General features: G+C 39.0%; 1 protein-coding gene across 2 annotated transcripts in view; it reads right to left on the bottom strand.

The window, feature by feature from the left end:
• Window positions 1–3,000: 3,000 nt before the first annotated feature.
• LOC124774906 (NADPH:adrenodoxin oxidoreductase, mitochondrial) overlaps window positions 3,001–22,978 on the bottom strand; it is a 72,537-nt gene continuing 52,559 nt past the window's right edge. For both annotated transcript variants that reach the window (XM_047249578.1, XM_047249577.1), the window contains exon 8: window positions 3,001–3,319. In XM_047249578.1, coding sequence (XP_047105534.1) covers window positions 3,180–3,319 — 140 coding nt within the window. In that variant the 3' untranslated portion in view covers window positions 3,001–3,179. The remainder of the gene's footprint in view (window positions 3,320–22,978) is intronic.

Genomic DNA, 22,978 nt, shown 5'->3' with positions numbered 1-22,978 from the left:
GCGGAGTCCTCTCCCATGTAATCCTTGCAGTTCAAAACGTCAGTGGTAGAGCCTTTGTCAGCAGGTAGGACTATAAAGTTGGGATCAGTTTTCAGGTGGTGGATTGTGGTTCTTTCTGTGGATGTAAGGGTAGCATGCTTGTTGAGGATTTGGGAAATGAGGGTGATGCAGGGTTTGAGGTTAAGAAATTCTGAAAAGTTGGGGGCAGTGGGTGTGGATCACATTGGATGGAGGAGTGAACTAAGCCACGCCCAGAATCCCAAGCCCCTACACCTGGTTCAGATTCATTAATGATGTTTTCATGATCTGGACTGAGGGTGAGGACACCCTATCCACATTCCTCCAGAACCTCAACATCTTCTCCCACATTCGCTTCAACTAGTCTTCCTTAACCTGACAATCCACCTTCCTCAATGTTGACCTCTCCCTCAAAGATGGCTACATCAGTACCTCCATTCATACCACACCTACCAACCAACAGCGCCACGTCCTTATGACAGTTACCACCCTATTCCATACCAAGAAACCTTTCCATAAAGCCTAGCCACCCATAGCATCACATGTGCAATGGCAAGCAGTTCCTCTTGAAAAATACCAAGGATCTCACTGAGGCCTTCACAGACCGTAATTATACCCTCCCCTCCCCCCCCCCCCCCCAACCTTGTACAAAAAAAAATCTCCTGTGCCTTATCTCTCCGTTCACCCATCCCCTCCCAAAGTCCCACTGTCTGGCCTCAGCTGAGCATTCCCTCATGAATGTCCTACCCACTGTCCATCCCACACGTCCACAGTGATATTCCGCTGCCCACTAAACATACACAATATCCCTGCTCCCAACCCGTTGCCTCAGGGCTCATATGCCTGTAATAGAACTGAATGCATGACCTGACCCATACATCCTCCCACCACCGCCTACTTCAGTTTGGTCACAAGCATCACTTATCCCATCAAAGGGAGGGCTACCTATGAAACCAGTCATGTGATCTACAAGCTAAGCTGCAACCACTGTGCTGCATTCTATGTGAGCATGACAACCAACAAGCTGTCTGTCTGCATCGATGGCCACTGACAAACTATTGCCAAGAAACAGCTAGACCACCCAGTTGCTGAGCACACTGCCCAACATGATGTTCTTCATTTCGATGACTGCTTCACAGTCTGTGCCATCTAGATTCTTCCCACCAACATCAGCTTCTCTGAACTGCGTAGGTGGGAACTCTCCCTACAATACATGCTATGTTCCCCTAACCCTCCCGGCCTCAACCTTCATTAGTCATTGTCCTTTAGCCACCTATCCCCTCCCTGTTCCATTCCAGCACTACACACCCTCCTAATCCACAATTGCACCTACAATCTTTTTTTTTCACTTGTTTCCTCCTACCACCCCCCCCCCCCCCTCCCTTTTCCCCTGCCCTCCACCTAACCTCCTGACTGAACCTAGCTGCCCTACCTTCTCCCCACCTTGTCCCTGTATATTCCCACAAGCAGCACTTCACTGCTGCCACCCCTATGCTGCTATCCATTTCCATCCCCACCCCAGCCTCCTCCTTACCTAGACCACCCAGTTTTCTTCTCTCATCATGCACTGCTGCTCGTAGTCTGGCCTTGGCAGCTAGAGACTGTGGTCATGTGTGTGTGAGTTGCATTTGTGTGAGTGAGTGAGTGTATGTTGTCTAATTCTGATGAAGACCTGTTTGGCCGAGAGCATCGTTTGGCAGTCATTTTGTTGTGCCTGTCTGTGACACAGCACCTCTGCTTGTTTCTTTTAAAGTAGATTTGGGCTTGGGGATCAGATAAAAGTCAGTTGGTGCTAGGTCACTTGAATAAGTTGATTGGTCTAACACTGGGATTCTATACTTAACTAGAAAACTCTTACCAGACAATGCAGCATGAACTGATGTGTTGTCTTGATTCAGAATCCATAACTTGTTCTTTTACAATTAGGGTTTTTTTTTTTTTTTCTCACGGAGGTGATCAGGAACCTCAAGGCAGTAATGTTGATTAATAGTCTGAACTTCAGGAACCCAACAAGATACAAAGTTCCATGAACATCGAAAAAAATCAATCATCACCATATTGAATCCTGATTAGCTCATTTGAGCTTTTTTCGCTCTCAGTGAAGCTGGGCCCTTCCACTTCATGGACTGGCACTTAGTTTCTGGATCATGAGTGAATAACTAGTATTCAACACATTTTCATTCTTTCCAAGAAATTAGGATCATTTTGAATGGCATTCAAGGTGTCACTACAAAGATTTTCATGTGCTTCTTTTTGTTCGATTGTGAAATTTTAGGTACCACTTTGACACCCACATTTCTGATGTTAAACTGGTTACGTAAAATTTGTCTTACATATTCTTTGTCAATTCCCACAGTTTCAGCAATCAATCATATACACAACCAGGTCAAATGAAATCAGATTACCTATTTTTTCAATATTTTCATCTGTTTTTGATGTTGAAGGTTGTCCTGAGGATGAGTCATCTTCAACATCATCTCGGCCATCTTGTAACTCATGTACACAATAAATTGTCTTCTCAATACACTTCTTTTAGTAAGAGATAGGTTTAAGTAACAGTTTTTCCAAGATTCATGTGAAACTCCATGACAAATTGGTGCTCTAGTATTACACATTTCACTTTTCTGGAAAAATGAAAAAACTGGCTCGCAGACAAATGAAGGCCATGATCACACTGATTTGCCTGCAGACGCCAAAGATGTCACATCTGACAGAAGGCTTCACGACTCACAGCTACTGGTTGTTCATCTTTGACGCATGCATACTTACTCTGGGACAGCATCAGTCCAGTTAATTTATAACCATCACCTCATAAACAAAAACTAATTTGTTATATTTCTAAATTTGACAGCAGTTTTCAAGAAAGCACATCTTCTCTTCCTTTTACTGTTTGTCCCCTAACTGAAAGTGAAGTCATCAGAGGTAGGGCAGGACAGAAAATTTGGTGTTGTATGATGGACTTTATAAATTAAGTAATAAAGATGTAATATAAAATCTTTAATAGTACAAAACCATCATTCTGAAACAAGATACACTGTACATTATCAGTTTTCTCTCAAGAGTTTATTTATGTAACAAATATAGGTTGATGATGAAACTTTACAAGTTTAATGTTAGGGAAAACTGCAAAGGTTCATCATCCTCAACATAATATCACAGCATTAGGTGGTGTACTTTTCTGCAATTTCGAGCATTTCCCTCACACTTAATATCTTCTCTCTTGGCTTGCCATGCTTTGCTCCTCTTCGTTTTTCTTCTTTATCAATGGCTTCCCAACCAGCAAAACTTACAGTTTGTATTCCTAAAATAGAAAGAATAGTGCTGTGTACACAACAGAATGTGTAATACAAAACTGCCGAAAATCTTTACTCATAAAAAAATAGCATTCAAAAATAACAAGTACGGTAGTTTTTTGCTTCATTTTCATAATAACAATTTTATAAGTAAGGTTGCTGCATATTAAGTATCACTATTACTTCTTTTATACGTATTTCAGAACTAATATACCCTTTGTGCCCACTTTCTAACATACACTGTAAAGCAGAACAACAGTAAAACGCTTGAATTTTCAGTCTAGTTATGCTTGCACATTCCAAAAGGGCATATCACAAGTAATACTTTTCAACATTTTATGCTGATACACAGTAAATGGGACACACATTTCAAAGGCTAGATGTTATTGCTAGTTCCACCAGAATTTGACAGGTATTATTAGCAAGACAATCTAATAAAACTTCATCTGTCATGGGAGACATACAAGCTGTGTTACTGAATTTGTTTAGAAACTCACTTGTGTCCTTAGTAAAGATTAAAGGGGAAGATGCCGCAGTTACAAGTGCAGTGGGGCAGTAGGATGTGTGTTAGTGAACTATTAATACTGTGAGTCACAATTTCATTCAATGAATGATTTATTTATCCAAAAGAAGCCATTTCCAGACATCTACATCACTTGTGCACTTCATATATTCTTCTTCATGTTTTTTAAATGTGTGAAAGCAATTTCCTAATATGAAAAGATAAGTCTCAGGTTCAATGAACTTAACTTATTACATTAACCCAATGTTCGCAATAGGATCCCACTGTATAAGGGGTGTTCAAAAAGAAACGAGCCAGAGGCATAATTACAGAAACCAGTAACTGTATGTTAGAAGTATTGACCCTGGCTGTTGAAACACTGGTCCCACTGTGGCACATGGCAATGAATGGCTGTCTCATTAAGTTCCCGGGGCTGCGATGTTAACCAGATCTGCATGTACATCTGGATGTCGTCGTCGGAGGTGAATCATTTGCCCTCAGAGCCTTTTTAAGGGGACCAAAAATGACGTAATAATAGGGAGAGAGCTCTGGATTATATGGAGGGTGGCTGAGAACCTCCCATTTGAATTTCTACAGGAGTGCTGTGACTGTGTTTGCTTCGTCATGGAGCAGAATGACCCCACAGGTGAGACTGCCTGGTTGTTTTGATTTGATCGCTTGGCGAAGGGTGATCAATGTTTGCGAGTAACGCTGGGCATTCACTGTCGTTCTGTGGTGCAGGAAGTGAATCAGAAGGAGACTATCTCGGTTCCCTCAAAAAGGCTCTGAGGGGCAAACGATTCACCTCGGACGATGATGTCCTGCTGTACATGCGGAACTGGTTAACATCACAGCCTTGGGAATTTTATTAGACAGCCATTCACCACCTTGTGTCACAGTGGGACAAGTGTCTCAACAGCCAGGGTCAATACTTCTAACATACAGGTATTGGTTTCTGTAATCATGCCTCCGGCTCATTTATTTTTGAATGCCCCTTATACTAATGCCTGAAATCTAGTTTACCTGTACTCAAGATCTCATGACACTGTACTCTACACTTCCTGACTTGTTGCTCCAAGTACTTGAGTAACATGATTGACTTTACTCTGAACATACTGTGGCAAACAAGTATCATTATCATTCTTTTACTTCATTTATGCATATAGCAGCATTCTACATTTCCCATCATTATGCATGGCAAACCAGCATTTGTTTCAAGCCATAATCATATTTTGGGACAGACTTGTTTCTAAATTAGTCGTAGTTTGCTACACAAAACTGCAAGTATTCTGCTATTGAAATCAACTGCGGTGTAAGGTTAGTACCTTTGATTAGTAATCAAAATGCCCTAGGTTTGAGATTCAATACCAACCATAACTTAAATTTTGAATAAAAATCATTAGAGGTGTCAGTCAAAGACTTCCAGGATAAACAGCCATCCTCTTTTTGCCAACAGCCTTGTCAAAGGAGGCAGAGGAACGGACAGGGGTTCAAGGCACTTTCTTGCCCTAGATATGAAAAACTGCTCTTAGCAGACAAAAGAATCAGCTGTGATCAATGGCATGAGTATGCAGAAGGCAACGGAAATCAATGCATTAAGGAGACACTCTATCCTAAAATTTCAATTTTTTTTTTCAAAAAAAATTTAATGGCTATTGTATATGTTTGGAGTGCTTACTTTTATACCCCAAAATAATTTGGCTTTAATCAAATCATAAATATGTCTAAGAAATATTTGAAGTATGGACTGTCCGAGGAGGAATGGTGCACTAGAGGGCATACAAGTAATTTCAGTATAGAATGTGCTGTTGATGTTCTGACTGACCTTATCATGGATTCTGAAGTGATGCCAGAATAGTCATGGCTATGCTAGTGTTGAAATGGAATTGGAGAAAAGCTGCAGATACTACAACTGAGAAACATTAGTGTGTCAACCACGTAGGAAGTGTCTTCGGTCTTTGCGACATGGTGAAGGAATATATTGCAAAAGGAATAACTCTGGAAGGAAAGTAACATGCAATTGTCAATAATGTCTCAGATGTAAACAGCACAAAGTCGGCAGTGATGCTGCACTATATCAGTGTATGAGCACTGACAAAAAACCAAAGCATAAAAAATGACCAAGAAGTGAAGTGTCATGTTGTTCTTACAATAGGAGCATTAGGTGAAGTACCAGGATCTCACAGAGATAATATTCACACTCCCCTTAGAACAGATGTCATGGTCAAGATAGCACCTTTCTGTCAAGTCTTGCATCTGATGCACTACTGGCAAGATGCAGTGATAGCAAGACACGAAGTGCAAATGACAGTTTGGGCAGTGTCATTTGGTTCAAGTGTCACAGAGAAATTCTTGTGCGTAAAAAGAAGATACTTTTGCAACTTGTAGAAGCTGTTTCCAGTTAAATATGGAATGTTTGAAGACTGAAGAGAACAGACGTCCCAGTACTCCTTTATCACCCTGTGAGAAGACAACTAGCTTCTCTGGAGATCAACAATGGATCGAGCAGTTTACAAGATGCTGTATGGAGAAGGAAAAATTCAAGAAAAAAGTTATCCTGGCCTTGAAGTTACAACAAGAAGTCTTACTGGATCAGGAAGGGAAAATGTATGGGGCTTGTGAATTTTAATGGGTATGCGCCTCACACTAGCATTCATTTTTTAATGTAATTTTAAAATCCATTTTACCATAAGTTTGTGTTTTTAGATTTACTGCTGACTTCTTTTATCCTTACTATTGGCCAGTCTCAATGAAATCTTTGCAGGAAGTAGTCTTGAAATATCAAGTGGTTATAACTAAAATGATGGTGTTCTGATTGCTGAAGTCAGGTTGTATACATTGTAGAAAACTGAAACATCGTAGTTATGTTCATGGCATATGCTGGAAAAATAAATAAATAAAATTAAAAAAAAAAGATAGTTCAACTTTCTGCCACCAGGTGAAAATATGGTGCTGTAAGCACTCAGAATGAGGTGTGGGTGTAGGAAAAGGGGAGAACAATCAAACACATGATAATGGTGGTTCTGTCGTGTTTTATTAGAATGTGGTCACTAGTTACAACATGTGTTCAGTATGGTCTCACAACTCAGCAACATGCAGCATCCATAACATGGCATGGTCAACAGTTCCTCGCAGCATATGTGGTATAATCAGAGCAATAGGTCATTTTATGCCATCCTTCAGTTCAGGAAGAGTCCAGATACATCCCTGATAGACATGATATTTGAGATAGAAGTCACATGAATTTTGGTCAAAGGATCTAGGTCACACATCTTGAATTTGTGTAGAGGTGATGTGGTTGTTACCGAAGGTATCACGAAGCAAATCTTTCACCTGGCAAACTATGTGTGGTGTTGCCCCTTCTTTTATAGTCATGTGGACACAGTTTCATTCTTGCAAAGCTGGAATCATGTGTTGCACAAGGGGGTCCTTATAACATGCAGGTGTCACTGTACACGTAACAGGCCCACAGGGTGTCATTTCCTGGAATAAAAATGGACTTAAAATGAAGGAGCATGTGAAACCAAATGACACAGCCACATAAGCTGAGTGCAGTGGGTGTTCCTGCACAACATACGACTGAGTAGAACCCTATGTACAACAATTCTGTGCATTCACAGCACCGTACAGAGTAAAATGTGCCTTGTCTATGGAAAGAATATTTCCCAGCCACATGTCATCCATTTCAATTCATGCCAAAAAAACGAAGGGCAAAATCACACCATTGTAGCCTATCTTGGGATTTCATTTTGTGCACATTCTTAATCTTGTAGGGATATCAGTGTAAAATATACCACAAAATATTTTTAAACTGTTGAGCAGGAGAGAGACAACTTCCATGACACAGCTTGAGCACTGACTGCAGAATCTGAGGCATGTGCTGCATGGTCAGCTATAGCTACAGCAACTTCATCAACAAGTGCCATGGGAATGGGCCTCCATCCACTCCCTGCTGTACCACCTAATTCGCTTTTTCTTCAAATATCTTGATTATATTCTATAGCCCATTTATTGACATGGTGCCTCTTCACAGCTGTTTCTGTTGGTGATATTCCCACAATGCATGGTCTTTCTCATCAACAGCCATTGCATTTCATATGGAAAAATTCAATCACCTGAACCCTTTACACCAACAGTCTCTTTACAAAAGAAATCAACACGTTGCCAAGCAACAACAAAACATAGTGGTGTCAAAACAGGAAACATTTCAAATTCTGACAACTTACAGCTGGTGGCAAAAAGTGGAACTATTACTTTTTTCCGCGTACTTCACAAGTGTGACGATTAACGAATGTACCTACAATGTTTCAACATCCTGCGATGCATACAGCCCACACTGCAGCACTTCAAACACAGTCAGTTTGATTACAACCACCTGGTATTTGCATAGTTCTACACATTAATAGTATTGAAAATATAGTTTGTTTTATTATCACATTTATGTACTGGTAATGAAAGAAAATTTAAGTTTGAAATTTAAGAAAAGAAATTAATAACATTTCTCATAAAATGAATGCATAGAACGGTTGAACTATGTCTTGTGAATCTTCTTGAAAAAACAAGACTGAAAATTGAGATCTGGGTACCAAATGTCGATTTTCAAAAATAATATTAAAAATCATATTAAAATTCAAAACTCAAACACCAATGGAGTTCTAGACTTCAAAACTAGGATGTAGCAATATATTTACATGATAGACAGGATTTTGAAATTTGGTTGAAATGTGGGAAAGGAGAAGAAAAGCAAAATTTTGGGGTGGAATCTCCCCTTAAAGACACTTATTGTGTATCCACAGGACAAATGGCCTGTACCTTAAAAATTGTCATGATGCTCGATCCATTGGCAAAAAAATCCAGGTTAGTTACCCATTCCAGTCTTCAGGAGGAAACAGTCACAGAAGAGATGACCATGAGAAAATATTGAAAAATCAATAAAAAGGTAACATTCTATGAGTCACAGCATGGAATGTCAGAAATCTAAATGTGGTAGGCAAACCAGGAAGCCTGAAAAGAGAAATGCAGAAGCTCAGTCTAGATATTATTGGGATTCGTGAAGTGAAATGGAAAGAAGATGATAATTTCTGGTCATATGAACATAAGGTAATATCTACAGCAGCAGAAAATGGTATAACTGGAGTAGGATTAGTTATGAATAAGAATGTTGGGAAAAGAGCATGTTACTTTGAAGAATTCAGTGACAGGATCATTCTCATCAGAATCTACAGCAAACCAACACCAATAACACTAGTTCAAGTATAAATGCCAACGTCACAAACAGAAGATAAAGGGATATTAAAAGTATATGAGGAGGATATTGAATGGATAATTCAGTACATGGGAGAATATGTGTTCAGTAGTACAGATGAGAGGGGAGAATGACTAATAGAGTTCTGCAGCAAATTTCAACTAGAAATAGTAAATACACTGTTGTTGTGGTTGTTTAAAAAAAAACATCATCACAGGAGGAAAAGGCTTGGAACACTGGAAGATACGAGATGAATTACAACATAGTCAAACACAGATTCAAAAATCATATATTGGATTGTGAAGTGTACACAGGAGCAGATAGAGACTCAGGTCACGATGTAGTAATGATGAAGAGTAGGCTGAAGTATAAGAGAATCATCAGGAAGAATCAACTTGGAAAGAAACTGAATACTGAAGTACTGAGGAATGGTGATGCACATTCTTTAAGACGAAATACTATGACAATGTATACTGCAGAAAGTAGTTCAGTTGAAAAGCAATGGATATTTCTAGAAAGCGAAATCACAGAAGTTGGACAATAAATATAGATGCAAGTAACATAACTGTGAAGAAACCCTGAGTAACAGAATAAATACTTCAACTGATTGATGCTAGAAAGAAACACAAAAATGCTCAGGCAGAAACAGGAGTGCAGCAATATTAAGTCACATAAGAATAAAATATGTAGGACGTATAGGGAAGTTAAGGTGAAATGGCTGTAGGAAAAATGTGAATAAATGGAAAGTGAAGTGGTTGTTGGAAGGGCAGGTCTAACATACAGAACAGCCAAAATAGCTTTGGTGAGGTTAAAAGCAAAGCAGCCAACATTAAGATTCCAAGATGAATTCCCCTGGTGGAGAAAAGAGCAGCTAGGATGAAAGAGTATCCTGAAGGCCTCTATAAGAGGGAGGAACTGTTTGATAATGTGATAGAAGAAGAACTGAGAATTGATATGGATGACATAGGTGATCCAGCATTACAGTCACAGTTTAACAGGCTTTAGGAAACAAGATCAAATAAGGCTGAACGCATAGGTAATATTTGTTCAGAATTTCAAGAAACTTTGGTGGAAGTGGCAACCAAATAACTATTCGAGTTGCTGTGTAGAATATATGGGAAAGGTGATATGTGAATTTCAGAAAAATTTCATCCACACAATCCTATAGATAGCAATGGCAGATATGTGCAAAAACTGTTGTATAATCAGCTTAACAGTTCATGCGTCAAAGTTGCTGACAAGAATAATGTACAGAAGAATGAAAAGGAAAATTGAGTGTCTGTTAGATGACAATCACTTTGGCTTTAGGAAACCTAAAGCCACCGCAGAGGCAGATCTGACACTGTGCTTGATAATGGAAGCAAGACTTAAGAAAAATCAAGGCACTTGCAAAGGATTTTTGATCTAGAAAAAGCATTTGACAATGGAAAATAGTGCTAGATGTTCAAAATTCTCACAAAAATAGGTGTAAGTATAGGAAAAGACAGGTAATATACATTATGTGTAATAACCAAAAAGGAACAGCAAGAATTAAAGTCCAGAAACAATGTGCTCAGATTAAAAAAAGGGGAAAGATAAGGGTGCAGTGTTTCTCTCCTACAGTTAAGCTTGTATATTAAAGAAGCAATTATTGAAATAAAAGTTTCAATAGTGAGATTAAAATTCAGTGATGACATTGCTATCCTCAATGGAAGTGAGAAAGAATTACAGGACACGTTAATCAAAATGATCAGTCTACTGAGCACAGCATATGAACTGAGAATAAACCCAGAAAACATGAAAGTGATGAGGAGTGGCAGAAATGACATAAGTGATAAAATTAACATCAAACGAGGTAGACAAAATGAAGGAATTTGCCTACCTTGGAAGCAAAATAGTGTATGAAAGATAAAGCAAAGATGAGATAAAAAGCAGATAAGAACAGTCAAAAAGGGCATTCCTGCCCAAAAGAAGTCTAATAGTATCAAAACAATGGCCTTAATTTGCCAAAGAAATTTCTGAGAATGTATGTTTGGAGCACAGCATCTTATGGAAGTGAATTATGGACTAGGGGGAAGTCAAGAAAAAGAAAACTGAAGCACCTGAGATGTGATTCTACACAAGGATGTTGAAAATTAGGTGGACTGATAGGATTAGGAATGATGAGGTTCTCCATAGAATAGGTGAGGATAGAAATATGTAGAAAATGTTAACAAAAAGAAGGGGCACGATAGTAGGACATGCGATAATACTTCAGGGAATAACTTCCATGATAGTAGAGGGAGCTGTAGAGGGTAAAAATTGCAGGGGAAGATCGAGGCTGGAATACACTGAGGCCTCATAAAGCCATGGGATAGCGATATTTACATATACAGATGGTGGTAGACCACATACACAAGTTATAAAAGAGCAGTGCATTGGTGGAGCAGTCATTTGTACTCAGTTGATTCATGTGAGTAAGTTACTAATGTGATTGTGGTCATATGACAGGAACTAACAGACTTTTAACTGCAGAATGGTAGTTGGAGCTAGATGCATAGGACATTCCAATTCAGAAATAATTAGGGAATTCAGTATTCTGTGATCCATAGTGTCAACAGAGTGGCAAAAATACCACACTTCACACATTATCTCTCACCACAGTCAATGCAGTGGCCAACGGCCTTCACTTAACGCCTGAGAGCAGCAGCGTTTGAATAGAGTTGTCACTCCTAGACAGACACTGCATGAAATAACTGCAGTAGTTAATGTATATGTATCCTTTAGGACAGTGTGGTGAAATTTGGCAATAATGAGCTGTGTCAGCAGATGACTGATGTGAATGCCTCTGCTAACAACACGACATCACCTGCAGCACCTTTCCTGGGCTCATGATCATATTGGTTGGACCCCGACTGGAAAACTATGGCCTGGTCAGATGAGTCCTGATTTCAGTTGGGAACAGCTGATGGTAAGGTTTAAATGTGTTGCAAACCGTATAAAGCCATGGACACAGACTGTCAAAAAGGCACTGTGAAAGCTGGTGATGGCTCCATAAAGGTGTGGGCTGTGTTTACATGGAATGGATGGGGTCCTCTGGTCCAACTGAACCGATCATTGACTGGAAATGGTTATGTTCAGCTACTTGGCGATCATTTGCAGCCCTTCATGGGAAATTTTATGGATGACAATGCGCCATGTTAACCACAATTGTTCACAATTGATTTGAAGAATATTCTGGACAATTTGAGTGTCTGACATGAATCCCACTGAACATTTATGGGATATAATCAACAGGTCAGTTCATGCACTAAATCCTGCACCAGCAACACTTTCACAATAGTGGACAGCTATAGAGGCAACATGGCTCAATATTCCTGCAGGGAACTTCCAATGACTTGTTGAGTCCATGCAACATCGAGCTGCTCCACTGCACTGGGCAAAAGGAGGTACGTCATGGAATTAGGAGGTATCCCATGACTATATCAGGCAAGTAATTTAGGACTTTGGGTGTAAGTGCTACTCTGAGATGAAGATATTTGCACAGGAGAAGGAATTGTGGTGGCCCACAAGAAGCTGTCAGGTGACTGATGAGCAGCTAATGTCACATAGTAAAATAGGCCATAAACAAATTAATCTAGTTACATTACTTGACATTTAATTACTCAATATACTGAGTTACTTTCTCTGTTAAGAGACAATAAATCCAGTGGGAACATTATTTGTTCATTTATTTGTCTCTCCCTCTCTCTTTTTATTTATTTTTTTATTTTACTAGACAATAGGTATGTATAAATTACTTCAGAAACTAAAGGAAAACTGAATTTATCAAAACCAAAATAAGATAAATATCTTGTGGCTCATGGTCTGATGATTCAGTTTGACACCATTTCAGCACCTTGTTTGCAAATTCTGTTGTATATTTAGTAAAGCAAAAACAAGATGATTTTCTTGTTGTTGCGGCTCCCAAAAACCTGTACTTACTACTACAGAAAGGTTTATTCTGGAATAAATAGCATTAGAAATTAAATTATGTGCTATAATAATGCAGCAGAGAAAAAGAAAAGTAAGATAAAAACAGTCTGCCTGGCAATTCCAGGATGAAAATGAGAATTTTCAGTGAATTATGTACTAGGATGCTGAAAGTACAACAGCAAACAGTGGGAAAAAAGACCTTTGGTGAATAGAAGTGAATTATAATCCTTGGATGGCAGAACTACAACTACCAACAGTGTAAAAGACAAATAACTTAAAAAAAGCTGCAAATGTTATTTTATAAACGTCTCTGCTGCATGTCATAAATTAAATACAACAAACTTCCTAACTCCTTTAAAATGTAATATCAACACAAGATATGGTAAAACGAAAGCTGGAACCTTATTGAGATGAAAGATTGTAATTTAGTCAAACATTCATTCCCCCATAACATACTGTAGATCTCATCCTGAAAATAGACTTCTAGGAATGTGGAACGAGTCTAATTCTACATTAACAAAGAGAAGCAGCTATTAAAATTGTGGAGCTGAGTCACTGACCATTACTTATCTCCATGAGCTGTAATATTTAATGCTGCCCACAGACACACATAAAATTTGTTGGAGTAGTGGTCTTAAGTCCAAAGGCTAATTTGATGCAGCTCTTCATGATAATACATCCTGTGCAAGTCTCTTAATAGCTGCGCAACTACTGCAACCTACATCCATTTAAACCTGCTTACTCTATTCAAGCTTTATATCCCACACGCCCCTCTGTTACCAGATTGTATCCTATCCTTTGTATCCAGTTGTGCCAAAAATTTATTTTTTCTCCAGTTTGATTAAGTGCTTCATTAGTTACTTGATATACCCATCAAATCTTCCAAATTCATGTGACATAAATAAATCTTTGTCTCCCCGTATCTTCTTACAAGGTGTGTCCCATTCTGGAGTCTGAGTTACCTGCTCTACTTTATTATCTTTCCACTGCTAAACCTCTCTCCTCACTGATGAAAGAACTAATAGTTCAGAAAGCTAGGATAGTGTCATGTATTATTTTATTTGTCTATTGGCAGTACTGAATATTTAGCCAACAAAATTAAGAAGGTGCACTGGCCAGCAATTCTGTCTCTATAACTTTCGCGTTTTCTCATGTGAATTTTCCTACTGATACCATTAACTGCTTTTCTTCTTTTGTTTTGTTAGTGTACTTTCTGCAGTTCTTGCCTGTTACATTTTTCATCATTTGGTGATCTTTTTCATCTTCTGTAGTATAACATGTTCAGATAACTTTCTTTCATGTGTAGCAATCCTTCATTTGTTTAGCAATTATTGTTTTTTGTTCCAACCTTTTGCCTGTGTCCAGCGATTTTCCGTTTGTACCTGGTGTTCTCTCTCTCTCTCTCTCTCTCTCTCTCTCTTTCTCCATTATGCAATACTTCTTCCTCATTGATTGACAAGTTTTTATTGTTTTGCTTCCATTTTTGTGCTTTTAGCAATCTTCCTCCATTTCCTTGCAGTCTTTTTTGATCACACAGTGAAGGCTTTCACAACCAGCTGTCTTAGTTGCTGGTGAATCTCCCAGGTTGTGTGGTCATGGTCCATGAAACTATTTTGTTCCGAACATTTCATCCAGAGCTACGTAAAATATCTTTAGAGGATCCAGGCGCACAATTAAACTGTCCATGGCAGTTCTGGATGAAAATTTGGAACAAAAAAAGTCTCATGGACCATGACCACACAACCCAGGAGACTCACCAGCATCTAAGTCTTATTTCATTTCAATGACATTTGCAGTACATTAATGACTACCCCTTATTTCAGTTTTACTATTTTCTGGACATTCTTTCATCAACCAATTTGTCTTTGTACAGGAACTATTCACATTATTACATCACTTGGTGATCTTTACTATTGTTTTTTTCATGTTCAGTGACCTTTTCCAAACTTGGTAATCTTTTTTTAACAGTTCAGTGATCCTATTTCTTTGTTTGGTGAACTTTTTCTATCTGTTGATGATTCTTATTACTTAGTTATCTCTTCTCATTCACTTTCACTGTTTGGCGAACTTATCTCTCTGTTTGGAGACTGTTTTCCCTCCTTCATCGAAAGTTTTTTCCTTACTTGCCTGCTGCCTTTCTGTATTTAGTGAACGTCTCCCAAATCCCAGCAGTCTCATTTACTTTTGAGCAATCTTTACAGCATATTTATTGATTATCACTTGTGTGTTATTTTATGCACATTCTTACAACATCCAGTTTGCCTATGGACAGAAACCCTCCACCTTGCCCTACTCTTTCTTTTCTTTCAAATTCACTTTGTCCTGTAATACTCATGACAGGTGGGTCACTCTCATCTCGGTGTCTGAGAGACCCATACTTCTTTTCTTTTACCTTCCCCAATTTAGCCCTACTGCTCTCAGAGGAACAAACTAAAAGTTCAAAATCTAGGGTAGTATTGTGCATTTTTTAGTTTGTCCATGGACAGTACTAGATACATCACTTCCTGGAGGTAAGTTCTAGTCAGCTATTCTTTCTCACAATTTTTTACTTTTCTCCATTACCTTTTCCTTTTAGTAACATTTGCTATTAACAATTAACAATCATTAAACTGCTGTAAACTATTTTTGCTAACTCAGACTCAGTACCACATAGTAGAATTAACAAAATGTGGTCATGCCGGTTGTCTTCGGTAAAGACTGGTTTGATGCAGCTCCCTAGTACATACAGCCTTTATTTTCTCACCCCATTTTAATAGTACTGACGATGATGACCAGTCTTGGATTATCCTTCAGCAACTTTTCTCCCCATTCCATTCAGTACCTCCTCATTAGTTGTATGATATACCCATCTAATCTTCAGCATTCTTCTGAAGCACAACATTTCGAAAGCTTCTATTCTCTTCTTGTCTAAACTATTTCTCATCCATGTTTCACTTCCATACATGACTACACTCAACACAAATACTTTCAGAAAAGACTTCCTGACACTTAAAATCTATACTCAATGTTAACAAATTTCTCTTCAGAAACACTGTCCTTGTCATTGCTAGTATACATTTTGTATCCTTTCTACTCCAACCATCATCAGTTATTTTGCTCTCCAGATGTTGTTGTTGTTGTGGTCTTCAGTCCTGAGACTGGTTTGATGCACCTCTCCATGCTACTCTATCCCATGCAAGCTTCTTCATCTCCCAGTACTTACTGCAACCTACATCCTTCTGAATCTGCTTAGTGTATACATCTCTTGGTCTCCCTCTACGATTTTTACCCTCCACCCTGCACTCCAATGCTAAATTTGTGACCCCCTGATGCCTAAGAACATGTCCCACCAACCGATCCCTTCTTCTTGTCAAGTTGTGCCACAACTCCTCTTCTCCCCAATCCTATTCAATACCTCCTCATCAGTTCTGTGATCTAATCTTCAGCATTCTTCTGTAGCACCACATTTCAAAAGCTTCTATTCTCTTCTTGTCCAAACTATTTATCGTCCATGTTTCACTTCCATACATGGCTACACTCCATAAAAATACTTGCAGAAACAACTTCCTGACACTTAAATCTATACTCGATGTTAACAAATTTTTCTTCTTCAGAAACACTTTCCTTGCCATTGCCAGTCTACATTTGATATCCTCTCTACTTCGACCATCATCAGTTATTTTGCTCCCCAAATAGCAAAACTCATTTACTACTTTAAGTGTCTCAATTCCTAATCTAATTTCCTCAGCATCACCTGACTTAATTCGACTACATTCCATTATCCTCGTTTTGCTTTTATTGATGTTCATCTTATATCCTCCTTTCAAGACACTGTCCATTCTGCTCAACTGCTCTTCCAAGTCCTTTGCTGTCTCTGACAGAATTACAATGTCATCGGCGAACCTCAAAGTTTTTATTTCTTCTCCATGGATTTTAATACCTATTCCGAACTTTTCTTTTGTTTCCTTTACTACTTGCTCAATATACAGATTGAATAGCATCGGGGAGAGGCTACAACCCTGACTCACTCCCTTCCCAACCACTGCTTCCCTTTCATGTCCCTCGACTCTTTTAACTGCCATCTGGTTTCTGTACAAATTGTAAACAGCCTTTCGCTCCCTGTATTTTACCCCTCCCACCTTCAGAATTTGAAAGAGAGTATTCCAGTCAACATTGTCAAAAGCTTTCTGTAAGTCTACAAATGCTAGAAACGTAGGTTTTCCTTTCCTTAATCTTTCTTCTAAGATAAGTCGTAGGGTCAGTATTGCCTCAAGTGTTCCAACATTTCTATGGAATCCAAATTGATCTTCCCCAAGGTCAGCTTCTACCAGTTTTTCCATTCGTCTGTAAAGAATTCACGTTAGTATTTTGCAGCTGTGACTTATTAAACTGATAGTTCGGTAATTTTCACATCTGTCAACACCTGCTTTCTTTGGAATTGGAATTATTATATTCTTCTTGAAGTCTGAGGGTATTTCGCCTGTCTCATACATCTTGCTCACCAGATGGTAGAGTTTTGCCAGGAGTGGCTCTCCCAAAGCCGTCATTAGTTCTAATGGAATGTTGTCTACTCCCGGGGCCTTGTTTCGACTCAGGTCTTTCAGTACACTGTCAAACTCTTCACACAGTATTGTATCTCCCATTTCATCTTCATCTATATCCTCCTCCATTTCCATAACATTGTCCTCAAGTACATCACCCTTGTACAGACCCTCTACATACTCCTTTCACCTTTCTGCTTTCCCTTCTTTGCTTAGAAATGGGTTTCCATCTGAGCTCTTGATATCCATACAAGTGGCTCTCTTTTCTCTGAAGGTCTCTTTAATTTTCCTGTAGGCAGTATCTATCTTACCCCCAGTGAGATAAGCCCCTACATCCTCACATTTGTCCTCTAGCCATCCCTGCTTAGCCATTTTGCACTTCCTGTCGATCTCATTTTTGAGACGTTTGTATTCCTTTTTGCCTGCTTCATTTACTGCATTTTTATATTTTCTCCTTTCATCAATTAAATTCAATATCTCTTCTGTTACCCAAGGATTTCCACTAGCCCTCGTCTTTTTACCTACTTGATCCTCTGCTGCCTTCACTACTTCATCCCTCAGAGTTACCCATTCTTCTTCTACTGTATTTCTTTCCCCCATTCCTGTCAATTGTTCCCTTATGCTCCCCCTGAAACTCTGTCAACCTCTGGTTTAGTCAGTTTATTCAGGTCCCATCTCCTTAAATTCACACCTTTTTGCAATTTCTTCAGTTTTAATCTACAGTTCATAACCAATAGATTTTGGTCAGAATCCACATCTGCCCTTGGAAATGTCTTACAATTTAAAACCTGGTTCCTAAATCTCTGTCTTACCATTATATAATCTATCTGACACCTTCTAGTATCTCCAGGATTCTTCCATGTATACAACCAGGATTCTTCCATGTATACAACCTTCCTTTATGATTCTTGAACCAAGTTTTACCTATGATTAAGTTATGCTCTGTGCAAAATTCTACCAGATGGCTTCCTCTTTCATTTCTTACCCCCAATCCATATTCACCTACTATGTTTCCTTCTCTCCCTTTTCCTACTCTCGAATTCCAGTCACCCATGACTATTAAATTTTCGACTCCCTTCACTACCTGAATAATTTCTTTTATCTCATCATATATTTCGTTAATTTCTTCGTCATCTGCAGAGCTAGCTGGCATATAAACTAGTACTACTGTAGTAGGCATGGGCTTCGTGTCTATCTTGGCCACAATAATGCGTTCACTATGCTGTTTGTAGTAGCTTACCTGCACTCCTATTTTTTTTTATTCATTATTAAATCTACTCCTGCATTACCCCAGATAGCAAAACTCATGCTCTTCCAGGTCCTCTGACACAATTACAATGTCATCAGCAAATCTCAAAGTTTTTATTTCTTCTCCATGGATTCTAATTCCTACTCCAAATTTTTCTTTTGTTTCCTTTACTGCTTGCTCAATATACAGATTGAATAATGTCGGGGATAGGCTACAACCCTGTCTCACTCCCCAATTACTGCTTCCCTTTCATGCATTTTATACCAGCAACCTTCAGAATTTTGAAGTGTATATTCCATTCAACCTTGTAAAAAGGCAAGTTTGACTTTCTACAGTCCAACTTCTAACACAAGTCATAGGATCAGTATTGCTTCAGGTTTCCCTACATTTCTCTGGAACCCAAACTGATCTTCCCTGAGGTTTTCTATGAATAATTATTGTCAGTAGTTTTCAACCATGGCTTCTTAAACTGATTTTTAGATAAGACTCACATTGCCCAGCATTTCCCTTCTTTGGTATTCGAAGTAAAACATCCTTCTTGAAGTCTGAGGGCGTTTTGCCTACCTAACATATCTTGCGTACTAGGTGGAATAGTTTTGTTATGGTATGTTCTCCCAAGGATTTCAGTAATTATGGGAGAATGTTGACAACTAAAAGTGCCTTGTTTCAATTTAGGCCTTTCAGAGCACTGTCAAATTCTCCTCACAGTATCTTATCTTCCATCTCATGTTCATCTACTTCCTCTCTTCCCTTTCCATAATATTGTCTCAAGTTTGTTTTCCTTGTACAGCCCTTCCGCACATTCTTCCAACTTTCTTGCTTTCCTTCTTTGCTTCATTGTGACATGCTATTTCAACACTTAATATTCACACAGGTACTTCTCTGTTCTCCAAAGGTTTCTTAATTTTCTTACAGGCAGCAGCTACCTTTCCTCTAGTCATGATTGTTTCTATAACTATCTATTTCTCGTCTTAGCCATTCCTGTTTTAGCACTTGGCACTTTTTGCCAATATAATTTTTAGACATCAGTATTCTCTTTTGCCTCCTGCATTTACTGTGTTTATATAGTTTTCCTTTTGTCAATTAAATTCAGCATCCTTTATGTAAGCCGGTCAATAGTTGCCTAGTGTTCCTTTTAAAACTCGCAACAACTTCTGTTTCTTCCAACTTATCCAGATTCCATTTCCTTAATTTCCTACAGTTCTACAGTTTCTCCAGTTTTAATCTGAAGTTCTACATCTATACTCTACAAACCACCATGAGATGCGTGGCAGAAGGTACGTCCCATTGTATCAGTTATTAGGGTTTCTTTCCATTCCATTCCATTCCCATATGGAGAGCAGGGAGAATGATTGTTTGAATGCCTCTATGTGTGTTGAAATTATTTAATCTTATCCTCAAGATCCCTACGTGGGCGATACATAGGGGATTGTTGTATAACCCAAGGGTTATCATTTAAAGCAGGCTCTTGAAACTTGGTTAATACAATTTCTTGGGATAGTTTACTTCTATCTTCAAGAGTCTTCTAGTTCAATTCCTTCAGTATCTGTGTGACACTCTCTCATGAGTCAAACAAACATGTGACTTTTCATGCTGCCCTGCTCTGTATATATTCAATATCCCCTGTTGGTCCTATTTGGTACAGGTCCCACATACTTGAGCAGCTTTCTAGAACCAGCAGCACAAGGGATTTCTAAGCAATCTCCTTTGTAGATCGATTGCACTTCCCAGCATTATACCAATAAACCAAACCTACCACCTGCTTTACCCACAACTAAGCCTATGTGATCATTCCATTTCATATCTCTACAAAGCGTTACACCCAGGTATTTATATGATTTGACCAATTCCAGCAGTGACTCATTGATTTTTTGGTCATAGGATACATTTTTTAATTTTGTAAAGTGCACAGTTTTACATTTCTGGCAAGTTGCCAATCTTTGCACCACTTTGAAATCTTGTCAAGATCTGACTGAATATTTATGCAGATTCTTTCACACAATACCTTGTTATAGATAACTGCATCATCTGCAAAAAAGTCTGAGGTTACTATTAATATTGTCTTGCAAGGTCATTAACAGTCCGATGCTGGTGCTGGATAGCACAGATCCACTAGGTAGTGTTTCTGTGCCTACATCTCCACTCCTATGGTGTAATTTACCCACACTCGTCTAGCCCCCAACTCGGGCTTTCACAACAGGCAATAGTGTGTTTACTTCCACAACAGCAACACCTTAGCTACACAGGAGCAATGAGATTCATTGAATTTTTCTCAATGTAATGTCTCTTTGTGTTTTACATTCAGGCAAATGAAGGACTCTGGATCTCTTCGATCCAGCACCAGCATTTACATTCTAGTCTTCCTCGTTTCTTTACAATGGTGTCAACTACTCTGTTTATTTTTATTTTGAGATCGAATGCTCACCCAATAGACACAGTCGAGATAAAAGCCTTCATTGGACTTCTATACATACATAGCTGGAGCGCACAAGGTGGGAAGGAAAAGTCTTCACTATTTATAGAATTCCAAGGGGCTCAGAACTGAGATATTTCGATCGACCATGAATGAGTACAGCTTTCGTTTTCTGTTATAAGCTCTGCAATTTGATGATAGACAATCATGTAGTGAACGCAGAGTAGTGGACTGCCTGGCACCAATACGAGATTTATTTCAAAAGTTTGTGAAGAACTGCCAATCTTGTTACATAGTAGACCAAAACACCACCACTGACGAGAAACTCGAGGCCTTCAGAGGACATTGCTCTTTTATCCAACACACACTGTCGAAGCCGGCAAAATTTGGAATAAAGATATTTGCTGCAGTTGATTCCAAACTATTTTATACATGCAACATGGAGATCTATGCTGGCAGACAGCCAGATGGCCCTTTTCAGCTTAGTAATAAAAGCAGTGATGTGGTTGAACATTTGGTGGCCCCTCTCACTAATTCAGGATGCAATTTCTGTGCTAACAACTGGTTCAGCAATGTAAATCTGCTCCGTGATTTGTCAGAGAAGAGAAGCACCGGCTGTCATACATTGGGGGAGGGAGGGGGGGGGGGGGGGAGGCAGATCCCGAAGGAAATGAAGGATGTGAAAACCAGGGCTGCAAATTGTAGCATATTTTCTTACAGAAAAGAAGGTACGATCGTTTCTTACGTACTACAAAATAAATATAACAAAAAAAATATTTTACTGATCTCAAGTATGCAGTATGACACTGAAATTGACGAAAACACGGGAGATAAAAGAAAACTTAGAAGATGTACAACTTTGCTTCCACTGTTTTTTCCCCAACATTTGAGGCTTTAATGAAAAAAAAAAAAAAAAGGTTACACATGTATCATTCAAAGTATTTTCCATCACTGGCCACTACTTTCTCCCATCTTTCAGGCAGTGTACAAATCCCGCATCAAAAAAACTGTTCATCTTTTGAAGTGATTCACAAATCAGTCCAATTTTTGACTTCTTCATGAGATCAGAAGTGCTAGTCAGCCAGGACATGCGCCATTGGTCTAAAGAGGTGATAGTCAAAGGGAGCAATGTCTGGAGAATATGGCAGGTGGGGTAGGACTTCCCATTTTAACATTTCCAAGTACATGTTAACATGTTTCGCTGTGTGGGGTTGAGCGTTGTCGTGATGCAAAATCACTTTACCGTACCTCTTGCTGTATTGAGGCTGTTTGTCTTGAAATGCTCTGCTCAAATGCATTAATTACATTTGATAACGAGCACCTGTGATTGTTTCACTTGGTTTTAACACCTCATAGTACGTGATGCTGAGCTGGTCCCACCAAATGCAGAGCATGATCTTGGAGCCGTGAATATTCGGTTTGGCCATCAACATGGAAGCATGGCCAGGATATCCCCATTATTTTTTGCATTTAGGGTTATCATAATGAACCCATTTTTTGTCCCTAGTCACAATGGGATGCAGAAATCCCTTCCGTTTTTGCCTCTGAAGCAACTGTTCACAAACACACGAACGCCATTCAACGTCTCTTCATTTCAGCTCACACGGGACCCAAGTTCCTTCTTTCTGAATCATGCCCATAGCCTTGAGACATTTTGAAATGGCTTGCTGTGTCACTCCCACTAATCGTGCCAATTCTTCTTGAGTTTGACACGAGTCTTTACTCAGCAATGTCTCCAATTCTGCACCTTCGAAAACATTCTCTCTTCCACCACTATACCGATCTACAATGTTAAAATCACCATT

Source organism: Schistocerca piceifrons, chromosome 2, assembly GCF_021461385.2.
Source record: "Schistocerca piceifrons isolate TAMUIC-IGC-003096 chromosome 2, iqSchPice1.1, whole genome shotgun sequence".
In the NCBI taxonomy this organism is placed as follows: domain Eukaryota; kingdom Metazoa; phylum Arthropoda; class Insecta; order Orthoptera; family Acrididae; genus Schistocerca; species Schistocerca piceifrons.
The sequence above is the reverse complement of the archived record's forward strand: the minus strand, read 5'-3'. Positions and strand labels throughout refer to the sequence as shown.